The 15,358-nt window shown below is 44.3% G+C and overlaps 1 protein-coding gene across 1 annotated transcript in view; it reads left to right on the forward strand.

Annotated features, from left to right (window-relative positions):
• Positions 1–12,541: 12,541 nt before the first annotated feature.
• TAPT1 (transmembrane anterior posterior transformation 1) overlaps positions 12,542–15,358 on the forward strand; it is a 61,539-nt gene continuing 58,722 nt past the window's right edge. Inside the window, exon 1 of the mRNA XM_059067240.2 lies at positions 12,542–13,343. Within this exon, the coding sequence (XP_058923223.1) occupies positions 12,557–13,343 (787 nt within the window). The 5' untranslated portion in view covers positions 12,542–12,556. The remainder of the gene's footprint in view (positions 13,344–15,358) is intronic.

The raw sequence follows: 15,358 nt of genomic DNA on the forward strand, positions 1-15,358 counted from the left end.
GGGATCTTCCCGGACCGGGGCCCGAACCCGTGTCTCCTGCATCGGCAGGCGGACTCTCAATCACTGCGCCACCAGGGAAGCCCGCCAAAACTTTTTAAAGTTAGAAATATTTTTTTCTAAATATTGAGGGGAGACCATCTTCCCTATTAGCATTTTTTGCTTGTGAGGCAGGATACTGATTGAAAATACGAAACTGTGTCTTTTTTTCTCCAGGTCTGACCTTTCTTTTCTCTCTGCTGTCCTGCCCCCATCGGAGCAGGGAGGTGCCTGCATGTGTACTGCCTGGGGAGCAGATGTGGAGGGTAGAACACAAAAGGCCTGTCTGTCCAACATTCACTGCCCCACCCACCAGGAAAGAAGGAAGAAGAACGAGAGAATGATGTCTGGCGTCCTGAGAATGAGAGGATCCATCTAATATTCCGGGCAGAGACAGGAAGATTCATGGCCATGTGGCCAGGACCCTCCAGGCAGAGCCCGGCCCGAGACCTGTGCTCCAGGGAAGGCAGGGAGACAGAGTGAGACCCACATGGTGTGAAAGGACTATGCAGAGACAACCCTATAAAGATGGACAGTGAACAAAGCCCAGATCCAACCCCACCCATTCTCTGGCCAGGGACAATATCCGGAAGTGTGACACATGTCAGGAAGAGAGCCAGCCCCGGGACAGGGTGAGCGTTTCCTCTGCTTTCCTTTTTCCAACAGCCTACTATGATGTGAGTCTAAAGTTAGGATTAAATTGGTCTACAGATCACTTTCATGCAGTGTTTATTGCACACTTCAATTTGGGGCATGAAATATATGCCCAATGTCTCTGATTCTTTCTCAACCTAATTAGACACACTTATACTCCAAGGGGAATTGTGGCTTGGTGCAGGGAAACAGAAGAAGGCATCTCTGATTTTCCCTGGGCTCCCCCAGCCCCGTGCTGTCCCACTGCAATGTCCCACCTACACAGGGTGCCAGTGCTGGAGTGCAGAGGCAATGACATGTCCGTGGGATAGGGAAACAGCAACGCAAATCAAAGACAGAAGCTTGGAGAACTTGTCAGGGAGGAATCATGACTGCTCAGTCCACCTTTATTTAATTCATGTGCCCACAACTAAATTCCACAGAGGTCAAACAAATATGCTAGACTCAAGAACAGCCGACAAAAGTGTCCTGCACTTTGTCCTGAAGGCAAAAACAAAAAAAAAAAACAAAATGAAAAAAGGGTCAGAACAGGGACAGGGTAGAAGGGGATGCTAGCAATAAATATAAAGGATTCAAAGAGAATGGAGTTTGTTCAATGTCCTGGAGGTTCAGTAGCTGATTGGTTTCTACGGAAGGAGAGAAGTTTTATTGAAGGTAATCGCAGTCCTGAAACCTGTCCCACTTCCTAAAACAAAAGTTAACCTTTGGAGCTGTGTGAACTGGCAGACTGGCAGGTGAAATGATTACATTAGGATAAGAAGAGTGCATTTCATATGTTCTATTGCCCTCCTAAGATTGTTATAGACTCTACTAAAAAACAAAAAAAACAAAAAAAAACCAATAATAATTAAGGCCATCTACCAGTCCCTACTTACCTAGACTAACTGGTTCTTTTTATTTTCTAATAAAGTTATTTATTTTATTTATTTATTTATTTTTGGCTGTGTTGGGTCTTTGTTGCTGTGAGTGGGTTTTCTCTAGTTGTGGCGAGCGGGGTCTACTCTTCATTACGGTGTGCGGGCTTCTCATTGTGGTGGCTTCTCTTGTTGTGGAGCATGGGCTCTAGGTGCACGGGCTTCAGTAGCTGTGGCACGTGGGCTCAGTAGTTGCGGCTCACGGGCTCTAGAGCACAGGCTCAGTAGTTGGGGCTCACGGGCTTAGCTGCTTCGTGGCATGTGGCATCTTCCTGAACCAGGGCTCGAACCCGTGTCCGCTGCATTGGCAGGCAGATTCTTAACCACTGTGCCACCTGGGAAGCCCTGTCTCCATGTCTTTACTTCCTTCTCACTCCTCCTGTTTGTCTCCCCAGCTGAGTGTTTCCCACTCATGAGGTGGCTGGCACTGAGGACAGTGATGGTGTCATTGCTGCTAACTCTAAAGGACATGTATCATGTGTCTCCTACACACCCTCTGCTGCATCCATCATCATTGGACACTGCTCTTCCTTGACCTGACTTCCGTGATAATACCCTCTGGTGGGTTTCTTCCTGCCTCTTGCCTCTCTTTCATGGACTCCTCCTCCTCAGGCTATGTCTTTCTGGAATGTTGGTGCTCCTCCTACTTTTCCTGGGTGCTCTTCTCTCATGCTATATACCTTCCTGGTAGATGTCACCCATCCCCTTGTCCTCAACACCCAGATACAAATGACACCCATATCTGTATTTGACCCTGATTTCTCTCCAAATCACTATATCTGCATACATATCCTATTTCCTGGACACCTCCCCTTGGCTATCAGTGGGCTGAAATATGTCATTTTGATTCTCTCACTGGGAGGCGGTTTGATCTTAAGCAACGGTCCCCAACATTTTGGGCACCAGGGACCCGTTTCGTGGAAGACAATTTTTACATGGACTGGGGTGGGGGTGAGGGATGGTCCAGGCGGTAATGTGAGCGATGGGGGGTGGCAGATGAAGCTTCGCTCGCTCACCCGCTTCTCACCTCCTGCTGTGTGGCCCGGTTCCTAACAGGCCGCAGACCCGTATCAGTCCATGGCCCGGGGATTGGGGACCCCTGATATTAAGGGCCGAAATGAAACTGGCAGGGGCCAAAATGAGACATAGTAAAATTTGTTACAGATGAAAGGCTGACTTGAGGATCATATATCACTGCTAAATTTGAAAACTGCAAAAATTATTTCAGAAAATATTGGGCTAGGTTAAAAAAGCAAAGTAAACTACAGTGGACAATAGCCAAAACAGCAAACAGTAAAAAAACTTTTATTGCTCACAGATTAATGAAAAATCAAAAAAGATTTGATAAAAGTTTACATGTATAAAATTTGACATGGTAAAAATAGTGGACCTAAAAGGAAACTTGCCATAGTAAAAGCTATAATCTATAAAAATTTGACAAAGATGAAGAAAAAGAAGTTGAACAAACAAGGCTTCCTTGTAAAAGGTACATGAGAAAGATTTTATACGGATGGAAATAATGTTGGTAAAAAAAAATGAAAGTGAAAACAGTTAGAAACAGTTTTAATATGCTATATAGAAAATGGATCAGGGAATTAAATTGTCTCAATGGAGTTCACTCTGGAATAAATCTTTGCCACAGAATTCATCCGTGTTAATATCAACCTAGCAGAAATGCCTAGCAGAAATGTTTACATTCTAGAACAAAAGCCAGCAGGGGCAAAATATACAAGTGCTCAAAATGATGACATCAAAATGTCCCACACTCCCCGCGGGTACTTCAAACCCTACAATTTCCAAACCGGATTCACTTTTCCTTCCCTACCTACATCCCAAACCACTTCTCTGTTTTGTCTCCCTGACTCCTCTCCCCTCCTTACCACCTTTTCCCCACCATCACATCTGATCCCATTCTGCCTTTTCTGGCTCCTAAATATCTCTCACTATGTTCTCATCACCCCGTTCCCATTGTGGTTCCTGCTACGGAGGCCACCATGACCTCTGGGCAACAGCCTCTTAACTGGTCGTGCTGGTTCCCTTGAATATCACAAACTACACACACACTGCCAAGGAGGGAGATCTTTCTGAATCTCAAATCTGATCATACATTCTTCACAGGTTCCCTCTGCCTCATGCCAGACATGCAAGGCCTCTCATAGTACTTACATCTCCAGCCTCAACCCCACGGCCACTGCTAGACAATGTCTCTCTCTGCCTCCTGACTTGCTGTCTTCTCTCTGGCTCAAGAGCATCCTATCCCATGTGCTTCCCCTGCCACCCCGAATCCTGCTGCCTTCATCCAACCCCAAGAATCCCTGTGCTATTCCTTCAAGAATTATATTGCAGGGGCTTCCCTGGTGGAGTAGTGGTTGAGAGTCCCCCTGCCGATGCAGGGGACACAGGTTCGAGCCCTGGTCTGGGAAGATCCCGCATGCCGCGGAGCAACTAAGCCCGTGTGCCACAACTACTGAAGCCCACGCGCCACAGCTACTGAAGCCCGCCCACCTAGAGCCTGTGCTCCACAGCAAGAGAAGCCACCACAATGAGAAGCCGGCGCACCACAACGAAGAGTAGCCCCCGCTCGCCGCAACTAGAGAAAGCCCGCGCGCAGCAATGAAGACCCAATGCAGCCAAAAATAAATAAAATAAATAAATTTATCTTTTTAAAAAAGAATTATGTTGCAATTGTCTGTTTTCTTATCTGTCTCTCCCAAGAAATTATAAGGTTCTCAGGGAAGGATCACGCCTTGTTCACCATTATATTCTTAGTACCAAGCACAGTGGCTGACATGAAATAGGACCCCTCTATGTATTTGTTAAAGAGATGGATGGATCATATTTAATCTTCACAACAATCCTGCACAGCAGGCATTATTACCCTCACTGAAAGAAGCACAAAGAAGTTAGGTAACTTGTGCAAGTTCCCATAGAAAGTAAGTAGCAGCTAAGGTTAACCCTATAACAGTTTAACTATAAGGCACATGTTCTTTTTATTCCACCATGCAGTGTCTTTTAATTAGATGCAACCCAAATACAGATATGGAGACACAATTCTTACAAATATGGCATTGAGAGTCAACAGGGAGAATAATGCATTAAAAAATAATAACATAGTGTGGTCATATAGTTGTAGGTGCATGGACAATGGGTATATACAGAAAAGAGACTAGCCATGGGGGAAAGGGAGATTGGGGAAGACTGGGAAGGGGGACACTTCAACTAGGGCTTAAAGGATGAGTAACAGCTAGACTGGCAATGTTGGGAAGTGAATCCTGGACAGATGTAGAAAATGAGTTTAGTTTTCTCATATACCAGTTGCTGCATCAGAATAAGCTTAAGAAATTAATATTCTGAGTGTAGTTTAGATGACAAAGTAGCTAATGCCAATATTTTGACATTTCAAAACACTAAAGTGATTAAATATATGAGTGTAAGTGCCAGTGAAGATGATTTCTCAGAAGCATTGGGCATTATGCTGGAAGCGTCTTTCCTGGATGCTGCCAGAGTCCTCAGGCAGGCCATTATGAACACATTTCTTCGTGTCTGGTACCTCGTCAACCTATTCTTCTCCTATTCTTCTGTGTTCCAAGTGCTAATTAAAATTGTATGCTGCCTGCCAAAGGAAAAGTGCTTATATTAAAACAATGTGTCTAAATTAAATGGCTCAAAACAGCCTGATTCCAAGCTGACCTACAGCCCTTACCCCACGCTATAATTGTTGGGGGAGAGGGCTGAAATTCAGACATAAAATTTAACAGTGTATTCCTTCTGATATTTATAATTAATCAAAATAATCCAGAACTTTAAAGTTTCCAGAAAGCAGCTTCCAAGCCATCATCCCATTTTACCCTTTCAATAGACTGAAATGATTTGATTTGGGATTTTGAGGTGAAATACGATATTCTATACATGAAGAATATATTGCTTACATAGTTAAATTGTATCTGTGATTCCTTGTCAAAAACCTAACCCTTTGTCTTATAGCCAAACAAAACAAATTTTTAAAAAATGTTTGTTTTACAAATTTTATACAGAGATAAATTTTCAGATAAAAAGATGTTGGTAAAAGTTCTTAGAGACTTGGACATTGAGAATAAGACTTAATACACAGTAAATGCCCCATAAACACAGACCGACTTTCTAATTGTTCTACTTAACAACTATGGGTAAAAGTGCAAGCAAATCTCACTATATATGAGGCTCAATAAAACTGTGAATTATCCTTGTCAGGAAGGCCCAGAGGTAGCGTTAGCAACCTTTTAATCCCCTAATTCCTCATTTTACTTCCAGACCATTCTTCTGTCTAGTCAATTTCCTGCCTCTCCCACCATTTTTTCCCTGGGTTTAGCCCTGGAAACAAACCCAGTCTTTTTTTTTTTCTGCGGTACACGGGCCTCTCACTGTCGTGGCCTCTCCCGCTGCGGAGCAGAGGCTCCGGACGTGCAGGCTCAGCGGCCATGGCTCACGGGCCCAGCCGCTCCGCGGCATGTGGGATCTTCCCGGACCGGGGAATGAACCCGTCCCCTGCATCGGCAGGCGGACTCGCAACCACTGCACCACCAGGGAAGTCCTAAACCCAGTCTTGAAGCTCTACTCAAACACTCTGCATCTTCCTACCCTGTCCACCGCACACGCTGCTCCATCTGCCTGTAAGGCCTTTTAGCTACCTGTCTCTGCCCAGTTTTCCACCTGACAAACACATCTTCCAAGACCTGTTCAAATGCCACTTCCTTCTAAGCTGTCCCGGCTCCCCCTGAACAGAATGACTCGGTCTCCCCTTTGAACTGCCATGGCACTTCATTCATTCCTCTACTGTAATACTTATCACACTGCAATGTAATTTCTTGCGGACAGGAACTACATGTCATTTTTCGTTGTTACTCTAGGGTTTTGTGTAGTAACTGACATAAAACATTCAACACGTGTTTGCTGAATAAGAAATACTGAAGTCTGTTAAGTAAAGGTAAGCAATTCAAGGTAAACATAATTTAGAATAGGGAACTTGAGTTCATCAGAAGAAAAATAATATTACAAGCTTATGCCAAGTCAACATTTAACTTCAGCCTAAATACCCCAAGAGGTACCTAAAATCTCTTAGGTCTAGAACTTAAAGGAAACTTCAAGACAATATAGCCAATCCTCTGCTGTATGGGTCAGGGAACTAAGGCCCAGAGCTCATCCTAAGTATCATGACTAGTAAGTGGCAGCACACAATCCTAACCCAGGCCTCCTGACTCCGAGTTTATAGCTTTCCCCATTTAATCTGCTGTTTCTCTATCTGAAGACCTTTTCAAGTCTACTGCCATCACTTGATATTAGATTGTAGAGTCTAGCCCCAAACAAATATGCCACACACTTTGGCAAAGAAGCAAAAGAATCAGACTGTTTTGAGAAAACCATCCGTTAGCTAGAAATAAATGCTTGCATGGATGAATCCACCTGTGTGTTTATATAGGTCCCTTAAGAATTAACAGACACTGCCTCTCTGAAAATTTAGTTAAAAAATTACAAACTCAGAAGAAAAAAAATCCTTGCTGATATGTTGTTTTTAAAAACACATCCTGGGCTTCCCTGGTGGCGCAGTGGTTGGGAATCCGCCTGCGAATGCAGGGGACATGGGTTCGTGCCCCGGTCCGCGAAGGTCCCACATGCCGCGGAGCGGCTGGGCCCGTGAGCCATGGCCACTGAGCCTGCGCGTCCGGAGCCTGTGCTCCGCAAGGGGAGAGGCCACAAGAGTGAGAGGCCCGGGTACCACCAAAAAAAAAAATAAAATAAAATAAAAAATAAAAACACATCCTTACAATCCGTACAAATACAAAGAAAATTATTTTCTTTCAAGGGAGAAGCCAATTATACTACTCTCCATAAAAGAGAACACTGGGAACTTCCCTGGTGGTGCAGTGGTTAAGAATCCACCTGCCAATGGAGGGGACACGGGTCCGAGCCCTGGTCCAGGAAGATCCCACATGCTGCAGAGCAACTAAGCCCGTGCACCACAACTACTGAGCTTGCTCTCTAGAGCCCGCAAGCCACAATTACTGAGCCCACGTGCCACAACTACTGCGCACCTAGAGCCCATGCTCTGCAACAAGAGAAGCCACCACAATAAGAAGCCCGTGCACTACAACGAAGAGTAGCCCCCATTCACCGCAACTAAAGAAAGCACGCACGCAGCAACAAACACCCAACACAGCCAAAAATAAATAAATAAATTTATTTATTTGAAAAATAAATAAATAAATTTATTTGAAAAATAAATAAATAAATTTATTTGAAAAATAAATAAATAAATTTATTTATTTGAAAAATAAATAAATAAATTTATTTATTTGAAAAATAAATAAATAAACAATGTTTTTTCTCCTCAAAGAGAGAAATCTGGACTGGAAAGCTTGGTAAGGCATCGCCATGTTCTCTCTCATCAGTATTTTGGAATTTTCCAGAAATTTAAAATTTAATATGAAACAAACCTTATATCTGATCTTGAATAAAGGGTCTCATTAGCCAATAAAGCATGGATTTATGTTCATATACTTTTATTACATAAACAGAACCTACTTTTAGGTCTTCAGAACAGACTCTTTTATAAAATATCTCTTGTAACAAAATACAGTTTTCAATAGGTCCTGTTTAAATGTTTTCAGTCCTATATTCTTGTGCCAGAGAAATGCTTTTAGAAAAAAGATTTTGCTCATGACTGTTTTAGTTAAGTTGTAACAGGTACATTAGAATCAAAGGCACATTATTCAATTTGTGCTAGATCTTCCAGAAACAAACTGAGTTGATGTCCTTTAGAAACGCATGGAATAAAGCCCAGACAGGATGAAACATAATAAGTATCAGTCCAAAAAAAATGATCGCCGAAGATAGAAAGTATTATTACTGAAACTCAGAGATTCAATAAACTCACATAAATTTACTGCAAAGCCTTGCTCTGGGGCCCTCAGTATATTTTATTGCTTTAGAACATCAGTTGCAATGCTGTTCTGATTTTCTGAAAACATCAATTTATACTTTTATCTTGGAAAGACAAGGGTGAATGAATTAAATTCAGTACTACATTTTGTGAATTAGATGTGTGGTATTTATGGTTTAGAAAATAGAAGTCATGTACTGCTAAAATAAATTTTCGATTGGGAAATACAGAATTATTTTAAACTGTATTCTATTCAGTGGTTGAATCTATAATACCAAAATGAGTGCTACAACAGTAATCATCTCAAATACCTCTTCAGTTGCTGTTAAATGCGATGTTCAAGCGATGTTCTTAAGAGTTATGCATCTGTCCAGTACAGAAAACTTGTAAAAAGCTCAGAAACCCTGACTCTTGGGGTGAGGAGTGGAAAGGTCAGTGGAAACCACCAGTTCTCCTCACACAAACGGATGAAGAGCTAATGCTTAGCTCATAAAGTAGGGACATTAAAGATGACACACCTTGGTTGTGTTATCAATAAAGTTACTGCATTTGAATTCCCTGCATTCAAATTTTAGACCCAATTACAAAGTCACTCTATAATTAAGGATTTCATACTTTTCTACGAATCTTCAGAGTATAGGCAAATATCTAGCTCTTTATAACCCAGGGGTCCAAGAATCTGAAAAGGGTTTGGAAGGGTTTTATCAGAAAATTTTAGAAGAGGCCATCAGGGTAATCTGGTGTAATACTCTACAGTGGAGAAAATGAAGCATAGAGAGGTCACATATGTCACCTTAGATCAAAAGACTCTTTGACTGGACAGCCAGAGGGTCAGGCCTTCTCTTGATTCAGGGCCCCTTCAAGTCATCAAAGTGCCTGATGTACCCGTTACTCAGGAAAATTATATGAAACTAATTCCAAACATATTTTAGGGGAAATACACCAGAAGTGTTATCAAGAGATAAATTGCTTTGTAGTTGAAAAGTAAAACCTACTCAGTCTAAACAAAAGGAAGCATTCGAAGTTAGCACTGAGGAGGAAGAAAGAGGGAAATCTTATTTTTTTCAGCTCCTACTATAGTATAGGTATTGCCCCATTTACCAGAGAAAGATACTGAGAACCAGAGTTTATAGGTTTCATAATATAATTTTCTGGAGCTTGATTCCATGGTTCCTGCACAATGTGTTCAATGTATTTTGTTTAGTCACAAAATCACAATCATTAAATCTTTACTAAAATAGGCGATTTGTTTTAACTGTGTACACTACTCACCCAATTTTCATTCTTTTTAAAAACAACATTTTGCATTTTGCTATTTTCAAAATACAATAGCTACATGGTAGATATTACCACCATTAGGTAAAGAATACAGTTAATTGCAATTGACATATATACACTAATATGTATAAAATGGATAACTAATAAGAACATGCTGTATAAAAAAATAAAATAAAATTTTTAAATTAAAAAAAGAATACAGTTAAGAATACATGTAGCAATTTTACAAACTCTTAATTGAATTTATATAATCATAGTTACTATGCATATATATTAAAATATAATTTGAATATATAAATCCCTTATTATTTAAGAAGTTTTTTCACTCATTGAATTTTTTTCCTTCAGTACTGTTTACATGTAAGAGACTTCTCCGCTTCTCATTCTTGCTCATCACTTTCCTCTACTGAAACTATTACCCACAAATGAATTATTTCTTTCACTAGCAACTAATATAGTGACATGTTAACAGCACACCATTCTACTGTTTGTTGAATTAATGCTTTAAGTTCAATTCCTGTAGCTCATTGTTATCCAAATTCTGAATAGCTTTTAACTTATAATTTAACTCAGAATGTTATTTGATGTCTCTTTAATGGTGAGGGTTATCATGTTTTTGAACTACTCCTATTATTTCCTAACGATGGCATTATAAATCTAAGCTTATATCTTTCGTTCTACAAATGATATAAAGAACATTATATATATATATATATTTTTTTTTTTTTTCTTTTTTTTTTTGGCGATACGCGGGCCTCTCACTGTTGTGGCCTCTCCCATTGCGGAGCACAGGCTCCGGACGCGCAGGCTCAGCGGCCATGGCTCACGGGCCCAGCCGCTCCGCGGCATGTGGGATCTTCCCGGACCGGGGCACGAACCCGTGTCCCCTGCATCGGCAGGCGGATTCTCAACCACTGCGCCACCAGGGAAGCCCAGAACATTATATTTTAATTTGTATTTATTGTTCTCAGAGAACTGTTGGTTTTCTATGCTTTGTAACTATGTCTTAAGATTATGTGTAACTTAAGTTTTGATGATTTAGAATACATATTTGATAATACCCTTTTCCTGGATTCTGAAAATTTGCCAATGGGTTGAATTAAGTCAGAGAAAAATGTTCATATACAGTAAGATATTTGATTATCTAATTATCAATACTTAGACAAGGAAAGAATAGTGTTAATTGAAAAAATTATTTATATTAATGTTCATTTCCAAAATGCTTTTTAGTATATTCGACTTCATTATGTGTTTGAAATTGTGCAGTTTCACAAAACGTCAGATAAAATAATGCAGCTCCAGTGAAAAGACCCAAGTGATGAAAAATGAGCTTCAGCTTTCCCATTTCTGCTTTGCTCCTCTGCTGTAACACATTCAGACCTGGCCTGGACACACTGCTCCCTCCCTCTCTTTGCTGACTACTTTAAAGGACAGAGACAGCCTTTGGAACACCATGTTCTTCCTCAGGCTATTACAGAAAATGAGAGAAATCCATTCCTACAACTGGCTGCCTTAGGAAACAGAATTTTAGATTCCTTCCCTTCCAGCTCCTGTTGAGTTAAAATCAGGGGCCATAAGCCAATAAATGTGGTGAGACAGCACTTGGGAACTGGCATAAACAAGCAATAAAAGCCTACTTCCTTCTTCACAATCAGTACATAATAGAATGGGATTGTTTTACACTATAAAAGATCAGAGAATAATAGAATTTGAGCTGTAAAGGAATCTTAGAGGCCATACAATTTTCAGTACCTTTTGATTTTCAAAATGATTCTGAAGATTTGACCAGAGCACTTGTTTTTGATTGATTCATTAAGACTCAGTTTTGACCAAATATAACCAAAACAGAGAATTTCATGGTCACAGGAATGTTTAGAAATGTCATCCTCTGAACTGTTCCGTTTTATGAAGGGGAATAAGGATGTTCCAAAGGCATCAGTTCCTACTTTCACTGGCGGCCGAGGGTCAGTTCCCAGCTACGGGGCCTTTTTGGTCCATCTTGGTCGCTCGCCCGTCTCTTACCCTGCTGTTAGACTGTTAGGCGGCTGCCCTCAGCGCAGTGCCCCAAACAGCCCACTGTGAGATTGCAACCAGGTAGGTACTCACTAGTGACAACAGAACACTCAAGGTCTTTGATGAATCAACACGAGGTCGACTTTGCTCTATTCACACCCGTTTATATCTGGCTCTCAAATTTAGGTCTAGGGTAATTTCCAGACAGCTTAATGCTAAGGGAAGAATTAGTTTTCCGTTTTCTAATCAAAAGGGTACCAGAGGTACAGGTGAAGTTGGCAGAAGAGAAATCGACCTGCCACGGTCCCCCTAAATGGAGTGCCCGGCCCCTTCCCCGAGCCCCGGGCATCTTCACTTCCAGGAGCCCTGCTGCTGCGGCGGTGGTCTGGGCACCGCCCTCGGTGCGGAGTCACACGCCTGAGCTGCAAAGGACAGTCACCCCAAGTAAAGAGGTCGCCCAGGTGATGAAGCAAGGGCACCACGGCGGCCAAGAGCTGTATCCGAACTCTAATGCCGAAAGACAATCTAGTTTGTCCGCGGGCGCGGAAAACGTATAAAGCACCCTGCTCCTCGGGCTGAGTCCCTGAGACCATCGCTTCTCCTCCGCGGCCCCACCTGTTGGGTAGCATCTCCGGGCTCCTCCTTGCCCAAGTGCTTTGGAAACTGTCAACAAAAACCTAGAGGCCAGGGAATGTGACAGGTGATCATAACTATGCAGAGGAGATGGAGCCCAAATAGCGGACCTATGGGGCCGGGCATCGCGGCGGTCGGGGATCTGGAGCCGGGCCCTCAGCGCCGCGACCACGCGAGCTGTGCCAAGACAGGGCGGGCGGCGCCGGCGCACTCCGGGCACCGAGCCTGCAAAACGGGCCCCGGGCGAGCGGCCGGCCACCTCGCAGAAGACGGGCAGCAGGCGCAGCGGCCGCAGCCCCGGGGCGCCTCGGCCGACCCTCCGGCCGCCGCCGCCTCCGCTCTTGCCCCGCTCCCGCTGGAGCCCCGATCCGAGCCCCGGAGGCGCTCGCTCTCCCCGGCCGCGCGACCCGACGGCATGGAGCCCGCCGCGGGGTCCAGGACGGCCGAGCCCGGCACGGCGCGGGAAGGCAGCGCGCGCTACGGCGACAGCAGGAAGAAGATGGCGGCGGTCGTGACGGCGGCGGCTTCTCACGCGCAGCTGACGCTAATGGCGCGCGCCGGCCGGCGGGCCGCGGATGGTGGTGGCAGCGGCGGCCTGGGCTCCACCGAGGGGCGGGGCGAGGCGGGAAGGGGGCCGGCCGGAGGCGGAGGCCGGGCGGGAGGCTGCAGGGAGGCGGTGGGGAAGGTTTGTTGTGCTCGGAACATGGCGGGCGTCGGCGACGCGACCGCCCAGAGAGAAGGCGGCGGTGGCGGCGCCGACATCCCGGAGAGGGAAGGCCGCGGAGAGGCGGAGCAGCCGGGCGGCGGCGGTCATGGGCCCCCGCCGGCGCCTCAGCACACGGAGACACTGGGCTTCTACGAGAGCGACCGCCGGCGGGAGCGGCGCCGCAGCCGCGCAGGTGAGAAGGGCGGGCGGGCGGCGCTAGGCCGCGGCGAGGGAGGGGAGGGCGGCGGGGGGCGCCTTGGGACTGCCTGCTGCGAGCTCCGCGGCCGCGGCTGCCTCCGGGGCCGCCGGGGTGTGGGCGCGCGGAGCCGCCGCAGCTCCCGAGGCTCCACGGCCGCTGACAGCTCCTCGGGCGGGTCCGCGCGCAGCGCCGAGGCCCCGGCGGCAAACGCCCGGCCAGGTGCGTCCGAGAGAGAGGGCTGCGGCCCGGAGAGTTCGTCCCCACTCACTTTCCTGCTTTTGAAAGGTCTTTAAAAACAAAACAGAACGCCTGGTATCCTCCCGCCTCGGTAACGTTGGCGAGCATCACCCCACGTCTCAGGGAGCCCAGACCTGAGAAACGCCAAGACTGATTTCATTATCTGTGTGCCAAGGTGACTTTTGCTCTGTGTTTTAAGCGAACTTGAGTCATCGAAACCTGTTAACTTGCCCTCTAAATTTGTGTTTTTCTGCTGCAGATAACAAGGTGGCAATAATGACCGTAAAGTTCAGTCATTTTGCCCAGGACATAAATATTTAGCACTCTTGCAAATGTTACCTGTGAACTTTTCCTAAACCGAAACTTAAGCCACTTTGAAAAAAAAGAAAAAGGCTGCATAAGATGCACTTGTGGATCCTACTTTCAATGACCGGTTTTAAGCATATTGTTACAGTGTTGTTTCTTTAAGCTATAGGAATTTATTCTTGTTTTTAGACAGTTTTTAAAAGTTGCGTTTGTATTCATATTGCAGTTGTGTATTAAGCTTAAAAAAGGGGAAGACTGAGTTGTATGTTTCATTGAATATAGGGTGATAACAGCATTTTAATTCTTAAATAATTCTAAGTTTTGAGCGGGAACAGACCCATAACTACATTAATTTCTTCCAACTAAAAAATTGCTTCTGGTACACAATAGGAGCTGCATTAGCCGTTATTTCCTGCAGTTCATGCAAATAAATGTTTAAGTACCAAGGCTTACTGCATCATTGATTGCATTTGGGTATTGAAGATGTGGGAGTACTTAAATGCTAACTGAAGGCTGATCAGGTAAGATCCTGATTGATTTGCTAATTACCAGAAGTAGACATAGGTTAGACTTCGAAGAGGTCATTATCTTTGAAAAATTAAGTACAGACTGTGCCTTGTTTTGTCTTTTTCAATGAACCACTTAGAAATTCTCAAGTCTAAGTTGTCAGTTAAACACTTGCTTGGGAGAGTATTTACTTTCTAAATTGGTCAGATCTAAGTAAGACAAAGTATTAAATCTCTCAGTTGTCTGTTTACTTACTTGGACTTGAAAATTAAAAGCACTCTGGTGCAAATAGAAAAAAATGTAGCCAGATTTCACTCTCATTTCTTTGAAATATTTATGAGTTTTAGGAAAGCCAACATTATAAAAGCCTTTGTTATTGTTTGCATGCACAAAAAATGAAGTTGTCAGGTGCCTTTTGATGATCACAGATGTTGGGCTTCTGGAGTAACCCTTAACACCCCTTCCGTGGCCCTGCTGGTCATGGGTCCGGATACCTGGTACTGTGGACTTCCATTGACTTCACGCCGCCTGTGCATTCTTTGTTACAGAGCGTGGTTAACTTAACATGTTTGAAGCTGGACTTTTAACCCAGAGTTTCAGGAAGTCGTTATCAGGGACACACTTCCGGCTTTAGTCTTTGGGGTAGTCATTGTTTCCCCAATTCTGTCCGTTATGTTGAGGAGAGATGACCGTGTCAGCTCTTGGGGATGAGGACTTAGGTGAGAATCCCAGGAGTATTTCAGCTGGAGTCACCAGCCAGCGTTGTTGTGTCTGGGCCTGCACATGGGCCCTTTGTCCTTTCCCCCGGGTGTCTGTCTCTTCTCTGCTAGTTACACAGCTCTTGCCGTTACCAGTGCCCACTCTCCAACTCTGATGCCGCACTAGTCAGGGCATCCTCACTGGAGATTAGAATTCTTTCAGTCATTCTGAAATGCTAAGCGGCTTCTGCATTCACCCTA

This window comes from Kogia breviceps, chromosome 6, assembly GCF_026419965.1.
Source record: "Kogia breviceps isolate mKogBre1 chromosome 6, mKogBre1 haplotype 1, whole genome shotgun sequence".
NCBI lineage: Eukaryota > Metazoa > Chordata > Mammalia > Artiodactyla > Physeteridae > Kogia > Kogia breviceps.